The 14102-nt window shown below is 47.3% G+C and overlaps 2 protein-coding genes across 6 annotated transcripts in view; one reads left to right on the top strand and one right to left on the bottom strand.

Moving 5' to 3' along the window:
• Nucleotides 1-3798, top strand: part of LOC129855571 (E3 SUMO-protein ligase PIAS2-like) — a 23304-nt gene extending 19506 nt beyond the window's left edge. For all 5 annotated transcript variants that reach the window (XM_055923375.1, XM_055923376.1, XM_055923373.1 and 2 more), the window contains one exon: nucleotides 274-3798. In XM_055923375.1, the coding sequence (XP_055779350.1) occupies nucleotides 274-518 (245 nt within the window). In that variant the 3' untranslated portion in view covers nucleotides 519-3798. The remainder of the gene's footprint in view (nucleotides 1-273) is intronic.
• Nucleotides 3346-14102, bottom strand: part of LOC129855570 (elongation factor 2-like) — a 25995-nt gene continuing 15238 nt past the window's right edge. The window contains exons 10-15 of the mRNA XM_055923370.1: nucleotides 12642-12900; nucleotides 8163-8270; nucleotides 7649-8002; nucleotides 7076-7258; nucleotides 4420-4552; nucleotides 3346-3748 (exon numbers count right to left, since the gene is read on the bottom strand). Coding sequence (XP_055779345.1) covers nucleotides 3555-3748; nucleotides 4420-4552; nucleotides 7076-7258; nucleotides 7649-8002; nucleotides 8163-8270; nucleotides 12642-12900 — 1231 coding nt within the window. The 3' untranslated portion in view covers nucleotides 3346-3554. The remainder of the gene's footprint in view (nucleotides 3749-4419; nucleotides 4553-7075; nucleotides 7259-7648; nucleotides 8003-8162; nucleotides 8271-12641; nucleotides 12901-14102) is intronic.

Raw genomic sequence — 14102 nt, 5'->3', positions numbered from 1 at the left:
AAGTCACCCTGTCACCATCCCTACAGAGTAAGTCACCCTGTCACCATCCCTACAGAGTAAGTCACCCTGTCACCATCCCTACAGACATGCAGAGTAAGTCACCATCCCCGTGTTTCTGTACAGCGCTTTGTGACATCAGCTGATGCAAGAAGGGCTTTATAAATACATTTGATTGATTGATGTAGTAATATATGTGGTAATATCCAGGTCTGTGATGTAGCTTGTGAGTTCAGAGGAGGAGCGTGAAACAATCTTCCTCCCTGTCTGACCTAGGTCTGGATCTGTTCTCGCTGATCCAAGGTGACTCGCAGCATTACAGGTCTCCTATGTTCCTGGATAACCTGACCAGCAGCCTGCAGGGTGCCACCACCAGCGCCGGCCTGGTGTCCTCTTCTAGCCAATACGAGACCAGCTCCCACCACACCACCGCCACCTCATCCTCCCATGAGACGGGGGTTATCACTGGGGGAGGAGGAGGAGGGTCCAACATCATCTCAGACATCATCTCATTGGACTGATCTATTGGTCCCTGAGAGCTCATTGGACTAAGCCTCTGGTCCCTGAGAGCTCATTGGACTAAGCCTCTGGTTCCCTGAGAGCTCATTGGACTAAGCCTCTGGTTCCCTGAGAGCTCATTGGACTAAGCCTCTGGTCCCTGAGAGCTCATTGGACTAAGCCTCTGGTCCCTGAGAGCTCATTGGACTAAAGCCTCTGGTCCCTGAGAGCTCATTGGACTAAGCCTCTTATTAGACACAAGCCTCCGAGGACTGAGGTAGTGCACTATATAGGGAATATTGTGCCATTTTGGACCCGGACGATGTCCACAGACCACCATGGGACATGGAGATCCCAGAGCTTGGCTAACTTGTCTCCTTTCCTTTGTCTGTCTGCTAGTAAAGTTAGGACACATTTGCTTTTTTTTGGTCACCGTGCCCCTGCTTTGTTAGATCAGTGCTGATGGAAGGAAATGAAAAAAACTAGGAGAGGAAGCCATTTTTTTTTAGATAGTTGAGACTGTTGGACCCATAGACTCCGTAGTCTTTTCTCAATTGGATTTGCTCAACTCCTACGTCCTCTCTCCCGCCTCCTTTTTGAAAAAGGTCAAAGGTAATTGGAGGAGAGTGAATGTGGATGAAAATGTGCTTGTATGAAATGACGTTTACAGGTTGGATCCTAAAATGTGGCGATAAAAACTAATGAGATTTGTGGAAGACATTTTTTTTGTTTTGTTGCTACAACGATAGATTTTAAACGTGTTCATTCTTTTTCTCTCCCCGACGACAAAACAAAAGCTCATTAAAAGGGGTGGTGGTGGTGTGGCAGGCTTCAAAAAGTCGTCCGTGAAGGACTCCGGTAGGATACACATGACCTTCCTCGAGGTAAAGGTGGCTATCAAGGAGAGGAGGAAACTCTTCTGTTCACCTACTAACGAATAGACATCTCCTTGGCCCACTCATCGGTTTCCAGGTCACAGAGGAGAGAGGACGGACCCCCCCCCCCCCAAATAGTCCAAAGCCTATTTTGAGTTGGCCTCACCCCACACACATTCTGACCTGTGGAAGAGAAGGGGATTGTACCAGTCTGTTCTTCACATTATGTGGAAGGTGTTTTTATTGGATGAATTGACCCGGAAGCATTCTGCAGGAAGTGGAACAATGGGGGGGGGGGCAGGGTTTCCCCTTCAGTCACAGCAATAATACTGAGTTTGCCAGATCTACTGACTCTGTACACGGTTGAAAGTGTATCTAAAACATGGATCCGTTAGAAATTAGATATGGGGAAGGGGGGGGGTCCATGAATTGGAGGTACCATTTTGTTTTTTTGTACAAATTATCAAAAATGATACAAACTTGAGTGTTTATAAAATGCTATCTTTCTCAGCATTTTTTGAAATCTGTTTTGTATTTAGTTTGACACTTGTGTATGTACAATCTAATTATTTTGCCGTCTTGGAGGATCCCCTTTTTGTTCTGTGTAAAATTGTATATGAGTTAATGTCCCCAAATGGTTTGCATCCTACGAGTCCCAACTTTTGAACATTTAAGTTGGTTGGTTTGAAGGTTAAGCAGGATATTTTTTCCACCATTACATAGCTACATGTTCACAGAATCAAATGTAATGTGAAGTTGTCAATTGAGCCTTTGTTGAACGTAGCAAAAAGCATTCAGGGCCTGAAAATGTATTTTATTTAATGTACAAAACTCTAGATCAATTAGCTAAGGCAATTAGCGCTGCAGTTTTTAAAGTGTAGAATGATATGTTGGTCCACAACCTTGTATGAGTTGTTTAGGGAAAGGGGACCTACCCACTAAGACTTTAGGATTTACATTAGATTAAGTTAGGTTAATGTTTTAAAATGGAACCCGAATTATTTTCCAAACTTAAATTTAAGGGAATAGATATTTAATATTTTATTGTAGTTAAAAGATGCTCCTCTTGTTTTCCTGTGGGTAAAAGATGCTCCTCTTGTTTCGCTGTGGGTAAAAGATGCTCCTCTTGTTTCGCTGTGGGTAAAAGATGCTCCTCTTGTTTTCCTGTGGGTAAAAGATGCTCCTCTTGTTTCGCTGTGGGTAAAAGATGCTCCTCTTGTTTTCCTGTGGGTAAAAGATGCTCCTCTTGTTTTCCTGTGGGTAAAGGATGCTCCTCTTGTTTCGCTGTGGGTAAAAGATGCTCCTCTTGTTTTCCTGTGGGTAAAAGATGCTCCTCTTGTTTCACTATGGGTAAAGGATGCTCCTCTTGTTTCGCTGTGGGTAAAGGATGCTTCTCTTGTTTCGCTGTGGGTAAAGGATGCTCCTCTTGTTTTCCTATGGGTAAAGGATGCTCCTCTTGTTTCACTATGGGTAAAGGATGCTCCTCTTGTTTTCCTGTGGGTAAAAAGGATGCTCCTCTTGTTTTCCTGTGGGTAAAATATGCTCCTCTTGTTTCACTGTGGGTAAAAGATGCTCCTCTTGTTTCACTGTGGGTAAAGGATGCTCCTCTTGTTTCACTATGGGTAAAGGATGCTCCTCTTGTTTCGCTGTGGGTAAAGGATGCTCCTCTTGTTTCGCTGTGGGTAGAGGATGCTCCTCTTGTTTCGCTGTGGGTAAAGGATGCTCCTCTTGTTTCGCTGTGGGTAGAGGATGCTCCTCTTGTTTCGCTGTGGGTAAAGGATGCTCCTCTTGTTTCACAATGGGTAAAGGATGCTCCTCTTGTTTCGCTGTGGGTAGAGGATGCTCCTCTTGTTTCGCTATGGGTAAAGGATGCTCCTCTTGTTTCACAATGGGTAAAGGATGCTCCTCTTGTTTCGCTATGGGTAAAATATGCTTTTGTTTATGCCATCGTGATGCAAACAAACAAACAAACAACAAGATGCTCATTTTTTTATTTGCTTTCAGGATCTCAGACTTAAAACAATAAAGGGGCATCTTTTTTTATTACCTTTTTTTTAGTTATAATACAGTGCATTGTTGTTATTATTATTGTGGTTTGGTTCTGTTTTAATTTTTTTACATTTCCACATTAGGGTGCTATGATCATTAAATTGCACTAGGAAGCTCCAGTCCAATCACAGTTGATCACAGTTTATCCAGGAAGTTGTCCAGGGCAGGGATGCCTTCTTTGAGGCCTTTGCGTTTGCGGGTGTCTGCCACTACTTGCCATGGTCGACTGGTCTCGTCGAAGGGGTCCCCGGGCAGGATCTGCCAGTGGTCGAACACACACTGGGGGAAGGCCTGGCCACCTGTGTTGGACCTCAGGTCCGCTGTGAAACCTAACGACATCGGGGGGGGGAAATAAAAAATTAAAATATTCATAAAACAACCAGAGGTCTGTGTTGTTTTTATCATGCTTATGTGTAACTAGTTGGTTGACTCCTATTTCCTATGTTACACACCTATCCTGACTGAATACAATGTTTTACATTGACGTGTGATCATTACTGGTTAAAGAGCAAATTCTTTATGAAAAGGCTGTGACGATACCAGTATAACTCTTTGGTCCTTTAAAAAAAAATTTTTTTAAATGCTGTATGTCAAATATTTTTTGATCGCTTGGAAAATAAATATATGTGATTGGATGACAACATAATGATTTGTTTCCAACGTCGGGGCTGTTTTCATAAAGTGGTTAAATCCGCTTTGTGTTTTGTTTCCTTGCCACGATACTGTAATGAGAGCAGGTCTCGAACCCTCGACCTTTTAGGCCGAAGTCCATCGCGCTATGGAGCATGCTCAAGCGGCAGAGTCGATATCCGCGCTTATAAACCCAGGATCGTTACACTACTAAAAAGTATTGTCCTGGCCCTACTAAATTAGTATTTTTAGTTATAGAATATATATTTTTTTTTTGTTGAAAAGTTACATTTGAATTGTTTCCTTTTAAAATGTTGTTTCCATTCATTGTTATGGTGAAATGTTGAGTTGGAAAGAGTGATGAACGTACCAAATGATTCATTGACCGGAAGGAAAGCCTTCACGATGAAGATGGGTGTTCCAGCGACCTGGGACTCCTCAAATACCATGCCTCTCTTTCTGTTCAGCACACCGTAGATCCCTCCGACAACGTGCTCCGGACACTGCAGGAAGAACGTTTAGGTAAGTTCAAATACCAAAAAATATATATAAACACAACATGCAACAATTTCTAAGATTTTAATGAGTTACAGTTCATATAAGGAAACCCAGTCAATTGATATAAATAAAATTGTCTCTCATCTATGGATTTTTACATGACAGGGAAAAACAGATATGCATCTGTTGGTCACAGATACCGTAATGAAAAAAAGGGGGGCGTGGATCAGAAAACCAGTATTTTGTGTGACAACCGTTTGCCTCACGCATCGTGACATTTCGACTTCGCATAGAGTTGATCAGGCTGTTGATTGTGACCTGTGGAATGTTGTCCCACTCCTCTTCACAAAGGCTTTGTGAAGTTTCTCGATATTAGTGGCCAAACCCGCCCCTAACCCAGACAAAGCTGGGCCAATTGTGCGTCGTCTCATGGGTCTCCCGGTCGCGGCCGGCCTGGGATTGAACCCGGGACTGTAATGACGCCACTCGAGAGTCAAGAATGCATTTGTAAAAGCCTATTTCACACCATAGCCTACTGAATTTGATTTCGGCACAAATGAAAATGTCACCGATTTTCCCCATGAATTGATTCAGCATTGTCTCAAAGAAGAGTTTGGCGTGCAACTAGCCAAAGCTAGTTACAAGGCTGCTGGAGTTAGCGACAGGCAGACAATCAATATCCACTTTTGTAGTACGGATGAAGTCTTGAGCTGGAGTGTGAAGCTAGCTGAAGCCGGATAGCTTTAGAAAACCCAGAGTAGATCTAGCTTGATTCATAGGATACCCCTCAGGACTCCGGAAAGGTTGAACATCCCTTACTATTCTGTTGTGGTAGTCAGCACCATCTCACCAGGTCAAATTCCTGGTACATGTAAATGTACTTGGGAGTATAAAGGAGATTCTGATTTTTGAATCTCACTTCTGAGTTCCACGTGGACTTACCTGAATCTGGACCAGGTAGACTGGTTCTATAAGTCGTGGCTGAGCTGTGAGCTGAGAGGTGTAGATGACTCACCTGTATCAGGTAGACTGGTTCTATAAGTTGTGGCTGAGCTGTGAGGTGTAGATGACTCACCTGGACCAGGTAGACTGATTCTATAAGTCGTGGCTGAGCTGTGAGGTGTAGATTACTCACCTGGACCAGGTAGACTGATTCTATAAGTTGTGGCTGAGCTATGAGGTGTAGATGACTCACCTGGACCAGGTAGACTGGTTCTATAAGTCGTGGCTGAGCTGTGAGGTGTAGATGACTCACCTGGACCAGGTAGACTGGCTTCATAAGTCGTGGCTGAGCTGAGAGGTGTAGATGACTCACCTGGACCAGGTAGACTGGTTCTATAAGTCGTGGCTGAGCTGTGAGGTGTAGATGACTCACCTGGACCAGGTAGACTGGTTCTATAAGTCGTGACTGAGCTGTGAGGTGTAGATGACTCACCTGGACCAGGTAGACTGATTCTATAAGTCGTGGCTGAGCTGAGAGGTGACGGGTGTAGATGACTCACCTGGACCAGGTAGACTGGTTCTATAAGTTGTGGCTGAGCTGAGAGGTGACGGGTGTAGATGACTCACCTGGACCAGGTAGACTGGTTCTATAAGTCGTGGCTGAGCTGTGAGGTGTAGATGACTCACCTGGACCAGGTAGACTGGTTCTATAAGTCGTGGCTGAGCTATGAGGTGTAGATGACTCACCTGGACCAGGTAGACTGGTTCTATAAGTCGTGGCTGAGCTGTGAGGTGTAGATGACTCACCTGGACCAGGTAGACTGGTTCTATAAGTCGTGGCTGAGCTGAGAGGTGACGGGTGTAGATGACTCACCTGGACCAGGTAGACTGGTTCTATAAGTCGTGGCTGAGCTGAGAGGTGACGGGTGTAGATGACTCACCTGGACCAGGTAGACTGGTTCTATAAGTCGTGGCTGAGCTGTGAGGTGTAGATGACTCACCTGGACCAGGTAGACTGATTCTATAAGTCGTGGCTGAGCTGTGAGCTGAGGTGTAGATGACTCACCTGGACCAGGTAGACTGGTTCTATAAGTCGTGGCTGAGCTGTGAGGTGACGGGTGTAGATGACTCACCTGGACCAGGTAGACTGATTCTATAAGTCGTGACTGAGCTGTGAGGTGTAGATGACTCACCTGGACCAGGTAGACTGGTTCTATAAGTCGTGGCTGAGCTGTGAGCTGAGGTGTAGATGACTCACCTGGACCAGGTAGACTGGTTCTATAAGTCGTGGCTGAGCTGTGAGGTGACGGGTGTAGATGACTCACCTGGACCAGATAGACTGATTCTATAAGTCGTGGCTGAGCTGTGAGCTGTGAAGTGTAGATGACTCACCTGGATCAGGTAGACTGGTTCTATAAGTCGTGGCTGAGCTGTGAGGTGACGGGTGTAGATGACTCACCTGGACCAGGTAGACTGGCTCCATAAGTCGTGGCTGAGCTGAGAGGTGTAGATGACTCACCTGGACCAGGTAGACTGGTTCTATAAGTCGTGGCTGAGCTGTGAGCTGAGAGGCGTAGATGACTCACCTGGATCTCGACCAGGTAGACTGGCTCCATAAGTCGTGGCTGAGCTGTGAGCTGAGAGGCGTAGATGACTCGGCGTGCCGTGGGGATGATCTGCCCGCCCCCTCTGTGGATGGCGTCCGCATGCAGCGTGACATCATGGACGTCGAAACGTATCCCCCTCATGTTCTCCTCACACAGGACACCCTGAGAAAGAGAACGTTTTTCAGTGGTGGTGGTGGTGTGGTTCTCTGGTTCTGAGATTTAGTTTGTCAGTGGTGGTGTGGATCTGGTTCTGAGAGCCGGTCAGTGGTGGTGTGGATCTGGTTCTGAGAGCCGGTCAGTGGTGGTGTGGATCTGGTTCTGAGAGCCGGTCAGTGGTGGTGTGGATCTGGTTCTGAGAGCCGGTCAGTGGTGGTGTGGATCTGGTTCTGAGAGCCGGTCAGTGGTGGTGTGGTTCTCTGGTTCTGAGATTTAGTTTGTCAGTGGTGGTGTGGATCTGGTTCTGAGAGCCGGTCAGTGGTGGTGTGGATCTGGTTCTGAGAGCCGGTCAGTGGATCCGGTTCTAACCACCCAGCCCTGCTGGCGTCTGCTCACCTCCTTGGAGGCCCACTGGAACCCTGCCACCACGCTGTCCTTGATCTCACTGAGGTACTGCACTCCCTTGGTGACGTCCGTCAGGATGTTGGGTCCCGTCCCGTCGGGGCCGAAACACCAGATCTTGCGGGCCTCTGTCACCTCCCACTCGTACTTCTCGGTCAGGTAGCGAGCCCTCGTCTTCAGTTCCTGTCTGGAGCTCACGTCCCCCTTATCGATATCCTCCGCCAGACCATCCTGGAAGGGCCGGGCCTTCATGTACAGACGGTTGTGTTTGTTAGGGGACTTGGACAGGCAGACCTGGTCTGAATCCTCGGCCACGGTCTCGCGGTAAGACACCACAGGGTCAGATTTCTGGGAGAAGTATGAAGAGGTTTCAGCTTTTTAGTATCTTCACTCAATATTCAAAGGTTACAATTATGATGTGATTTCAAAAAGAAGCTAATTTCATCCTTTTTTTGAAAAGATACAATGTCTATCCTGTACAATGCAGTAAGTCAATATCTTCCCGAACCTTTAAGGGGATACCAGCGTGGTCCTCCTCTAGATCCTTCAGGCAGATCTCCAGATGCAGCTCCCCAGCTCCAGCTACGATGTGTTCTCCAGACTCCTCAATGATGCACTGCCACAACACAGAGACAGGACAAAGACACATAAACAGCACCGTTCCCCTTCATCTCTAAACCACACCGTTTCCCTACATCTCTATACCACACCGTTTCCCTACATCTCTATACCACACCGTTTCCCTACATCTCTAAACCACACCGTTTCCCTACATCTCTAAACCACACTGTTTCCCTACATCTCTAAACCGCACCGTTTCCCTACATCTCCAAACCACACCGTTTCCCTACATCTCTATACCACACCGTTTCCCTATATCTCTATACCACACCGTTTCCCTACATCTCTAAACCACACCGTTTCCCTACATCTCTAAACCACACCGTTTCCCTACATCTCTAAACCACACAGTTTCCCTACATCTCTAAACCACACCGTTTCCCTACATCTCCAAACCACACCGTTTCCCTACATCTCTATACCACACAGTTTCCCTACATCTCTAAACCACACCGTTTCCCTACATCTCTATACCACACCGTTTCCCTACATCTCTAAACCACACCGTTTCCCTACATCTCCAAACCACACCGTTTCCCTACATCTCTAAACCACACCGTTTACCTACATCTACGAACAAACAAGAGTGAAGTCTAGTCTAAAGGATTACCGTTAACCCAAAATATGTGGCTAGTGTCTGTGGGCCTCTACAGTTCCTGGACCATGGGGTCAGACTAGTCTTGTACCTGGACCATGGGGTCAGACTAGTATTGTACCTGGACCATGGGGTCAGACTAGTATAGTCTTGTACCTAGACCATGGGGTCAGACTAGTCTTGTACCTGGACCATGGGGTCAGACTGGTATATTCTTGTACCTAGACCATGGGGTCAGAATAGTCTTGTACCTGGACCATGGGGTCAGACTAGTATAGTCTTGTACCTGGACCATGGGGTCAGACTAGTATAGTCTTGTACCTGGACCATGGGGTCAGACTAGTATAGTATTGTACCTGGACCATGGGGTCAGACTAGTATTGTACCTGGACCATGGGGTCAGACTAGTATAGTATTGTACCTGGACCATGGGGTCAGATTGGTATAGTATTGTACCTGGACCATGGGGTCAGACTAGTATAGTATTGTACCTGGACCATGGGGTCAGACTAGTATAGTATTGTACCTGGACCATGGGGTCAGACTAGTATAGTCTTGTACCTGGACCATGGGGTCAGACTAGTCTTGTACCTGGACCATGGGGTCAGATTGGTATAGTATAGTACCTGGACCATGGGGTCAGACTAGTCTTGTACCTGGACCATGGGGTCAGACTAGTCTTGTACCTGGACCATGGGGTCAGACTAGTCTTGTACCTGGACCATGGGGTCAGACTAGTATAGTATTGTACCTGGACCATGGGGTCAGATTGGTATAATATTGTACCTGGACCATGGGGTCAGACTAGTATAGTATTGTACCTGGACCATGGGGTCAGACTAGTCTTGTACCTGGACCATGGGGTCAGACTAGTCTTGTACCTGGACCATGGGGTCAGACTAGTATAGTCTTGTACCTGGACCATGGGGTCAGACTAGTATAGTATTGTACCTGGACCATGGGGTCAGACTAGTATTGTACCTGGACCATGGGGTCAGACTAGTATAGTATTGTACCTGGACCATGGGGTCAGACTAGTATAGTCTTGTACCTGGACCTTGGGGTCAGACTAGTATAGTCTTGTACCTGGACCATGGGGTCAGACTAGTATAGTCTTGTACCTGGACCTTGGGGTCAGACTAGTATAGTCTTGTACCTGGACCATGGGGTCAGACTAGTATAGTACCTGGACCATGGGGTCAGACTAGTATAGTATTGTACCTGGACCTTGGGGTCAGACTAGTATAGTATTGTACCTGGACCTTGGGGTCAGACTAGTATAGTATTGTACCTGGACCATGGGGTCAGACTAGTATAGAAACTGGACCATGGGGTCAGACTAGTATAGTACCTGGACCATGGGGTCAGACTAGTATAGTAACTGGACCATGGGGTCAGACTAGTATAGTACCTGGACCATGGGGTCAGACTAGTATAGTACCTGGACCATGGGGTCAGACTAGTCTTGTACCTGGACCATGGGGTCAGACTAGTATAGTACCTGGACCATGGGGTCAGACTAGTATTGTACCTGGACCTTGGGGTCAGACTAGTCTTGTACCTGGACCATGGGGTCAGACTAGTATAGTATTGTACCTGGACCATGGGGTCAGACTAGTATTGTATTGTACCTGGACCATGGGGTCAGACTAGTATAGTATTGTACCTGGACCATGGGGTCAGACTAGTATAGTCTTGTACCTGGACCATGGGGTCAGACTAGTATAGTCTTGTACCTGGACCATGGGGTCAGACTAGTATAGTATTGTACCTGGACCATGGGGTCAGACTAGTATAGTATTGTACCTGGACCATGGGGTCAGACTAGTCTTGTACCTGGACCATGGGGTCAGACTAGTATAGTATTGTACCTGGACCATGGGGTCAGACTAGTCTTGTACCTGGACCATGGGGTCAGACTAGTATAGTATTGTACCTGGACCATGGGGTCAGATTGGTATAGTATTGTACCTGGACCATGGGGTCAAACTAGTCTTGTACCTGGACCATGGGGTCAGATTGGTATAGTATTGTACCTGGACCTTGGGGTCAGACTAGTCTTGTACCTGGACCATGGGGTCAGACTAGTATAGTATTGTACCTGGACCATGGGGTCAGATTGGTATAGTATTGTACCTGGACCTTGGGGTCAGACTAGTCTTGTACCTGGACCATGGGGTCAGACTAGTATAGTATTGTACCTGGACCATGGGGTCAGATTGGTATAGTATTGTACCTGGACCATGGGGTCAGACTAGTATAGTCTTGTACCTGGACCATGGGGTCAGACTAGTATAGTCTTGTACCTGGACCATGGGGTCAGACTAGTATAGTATTGTACCTGGACCATGGGGTCAGATTGGTATAATATTGTACCTGGACCATGGGGTCAGACTAGTCTTGTACCTGGACCATGGGGTCAGACTAGTCTTGTACCTGGACCATGGGGTCAGACTAGTATAGTCTTGTACCTGGACCATGGGGTCAGACTAGTATAGTATTGTACCTGGACCATGGGGTCAGACTAGTATTGTACCTGGACCATGGGGTCAGACTAGTATAGTCTTGTACCTGGACCATGGGGTCAGACTAGTATAGTCTTGTACCTGGACCATGGGGTCAGACTAGTATAGTATTGTACCTGGACCATGGGGTCAGATTGGTATAGTCTTGTACCTGGACCAAGGGGTAAGACTAATATAGTCTTGTACCTGGACCATGGGGTCAGATTGGTATAGTATTGTACCTGGACCATGGGGTCAGACTAGTATTGTACCTGGACCTTGGGGTCAGACTAGTTTTGTACCTGGACCATGGGGTCAGTCTAGTATAGTATTGTACCTGGACCATGGGGTCAGACTAGTATAGTCTTGTACCTAGACCTTGGGGTCAGACTAGTATAGTATTGTACCTGGACCATGGGGTCAGATTGGTATAGTATTGTACCTGGACCATGGGGTCAGACTAGTATTGTACCTGGACCATGGGGTCAGACTGGTATAGTCTTGTACCTAGACCATGGGGTCAGACTAGTATTGTACCTGGACCATGGGGTCAGACTAGTCTTGTACCTGGACCATGGGGTCAGACTGGTATTGTACCTGGACCATGGGGTCAGACTAGTATAGTATTGTACCTGGACCATGGGGTCAGACTAGTATAGTACCTGGACCATGGGGTCAGACTAGTATAGTACCTGGACCATGGGGTCAGACTAGTCTTGTACCTGGACCATGGGGTCAGACTGGTATAGTATTGTACCTGGACCATGGGGTCAGACTAGTATAGTACCTGGACCATGGGGTCAGACTAGTATAGTACCTGGACCATGGGGTCAGACTAGTCTTGTACCTGGACCATGGGGTCAGACTGGTATAGTATTGTACCTGGACCATGGGGTCAGACTAGTATAGTACCTGGACCATGGGGTCAGACTAGTCTTGTACCTGGACCATGGGGTCAGACTGGTATAGTATTGTACCTGGACCATGGGGTCAGACTAGTATTGTACCTGGACCATGGGGTCAGACTAGTCTAGTACCTGGACCATGGGGTCAGACTAGTATAGTAGTGTACCTGGACCATGGGGTCAGACTAGTATTGTACCTGGACCATGGGGTCAGACTAGTATAGTATTGTACCTGGACCATGGGGTCAGACTAGTATAGTATTGTACCTGGACCATGGGGTCAGACTAGTATAGTCTTGTACCTGGACCATGGGGTCAGACTAGTCTTGTACCTGGACCATGGGGTCAGACTGGTATTGTACCTGGACCATGGGGTCAGACTTGGCCAGGCGTTTGAGACCCTCCACCAGCTTGGGCAGGTCAGCAGGGTTCTTGCACTCCACCGCCACCCTGACCACGGGACTGACGCTGAACTTCATCACCCTCAGGTTGTGGGCGTGCTCGTAGGTGGAGATGGTCCCGGTCTTCACCAGGAACTGATCCACTCCCACCAGACCCACGATGTTGCCGCAGGGCACATCCTCAATGGGCTCTGTGTAGCGGCCCATCATCAGAATGGTCCTGGGAGTCAGAGGGAGCACAGCACAGTTTAGAGAAGTCTACCAGTTAAATTTTTATTTGCCTGGGGATCTCACCTTTTCTAAACAGTTGTCGTAGGACAGTCATACACACCACTCCATAGGACATGTACTGGTCTCCAGTCGTGTTCCATAGGACATGTACTGGTCTCCAGTCGTGTTCCATAGGACATGTACTGGTCTCCAGTCATTGTTCCATAGGACATGTACTGGTCTCCAGTCATTGTTCCATAGGACATGTACTGGTCTCCAGTCGTGTTCCATAGGACATGTACTGGTCTCCAGTCGTGTTCCATAGGACATGTACTGGTCTCCAGTCATTGTTCCATAGGACATGTACTGGTCTCCAGTCGTGTTCCATAGGACATGTACTGGTCTCCAGTCGTGTTCCATAGGACATGTACTGGTCTCCAGTCGTGTTCCATAGGACATGTACTGGTCTCCAGTCATTGTTCCATAGGACATGTACTGGTCTCCAGTCGTGTTCCATAGGACATGTACTGGTCTCCAGTCGTGTTCCATAGGACATGTACTGGTCTCCAGTCATTGTTCCATAGGACATGTACTGGTCTCCAGTCGTGTTCCATAGGACATGTACTGGTCTCCAGTCATTGTTCCATAGGACATGTACTGGTCTCCAGTCATTGTTCCATAGGACATGTACTGGTCTCCAGTCGTGTTCCATAGGACATGTACTGGTCTCCAGTCATTGTTCCATAGGACATGTACTGGTCTCCAGTCGTGTTCCATAGGACATGTACTGGTCTCCAGTCGTGTTCCATAGGACATGTACTGGTCTCCAGTCATTGTTCCATAGGACATGTACTGGTCTCCAGTCGTGTTCCATAGGACATGTACTGGTCTCCAGTCGTGTTCCATAGGACATGTACTGGTCTCCAGTCATTGTTCCATAGGACATGTACTGGTCTCCAGTCGTGTTCCATAGGACATGTACTGGTCTCCAGTCGTGTTCCATAGGACATGTACTGGTCTCCAGTCATTGTTCCATAGGACATGTACTGGTCTCCAGTCGTGTTCCATAGGACATGTACTGGTCTCCAGTCATTGTTCCATAGGACATGTACTGGTCTCCAGTCATTGTTCCATAGGACATGTACTGGTCTCCAGTCGTGTTCCATAGGACATGTACTGGTCTCCAGTCGTGTTCCATAGGACATGTACTGG

This window comes from Salvelinus fontinalis, chromosome 5, assembly GCF_029448725.1.
Source record: "Salvelinus fontinalis isolate EN_2023a chromosome 5, ASM2944872v1, whole genome shotgun sequence".
In the NCBI taxonomy this organism is placed as follows: Eukaryota; Metazoa; Chordata; class Actinopteri; order Salmoniformes; family Salmonidae; genus Salvelinus; species Salvelinus fontinalis.
The sequence above is the reverse complement of the archived record's forward strand: the minus strand, read 5'-3'. Positions and strand labels throughout refer to the sequence as shown.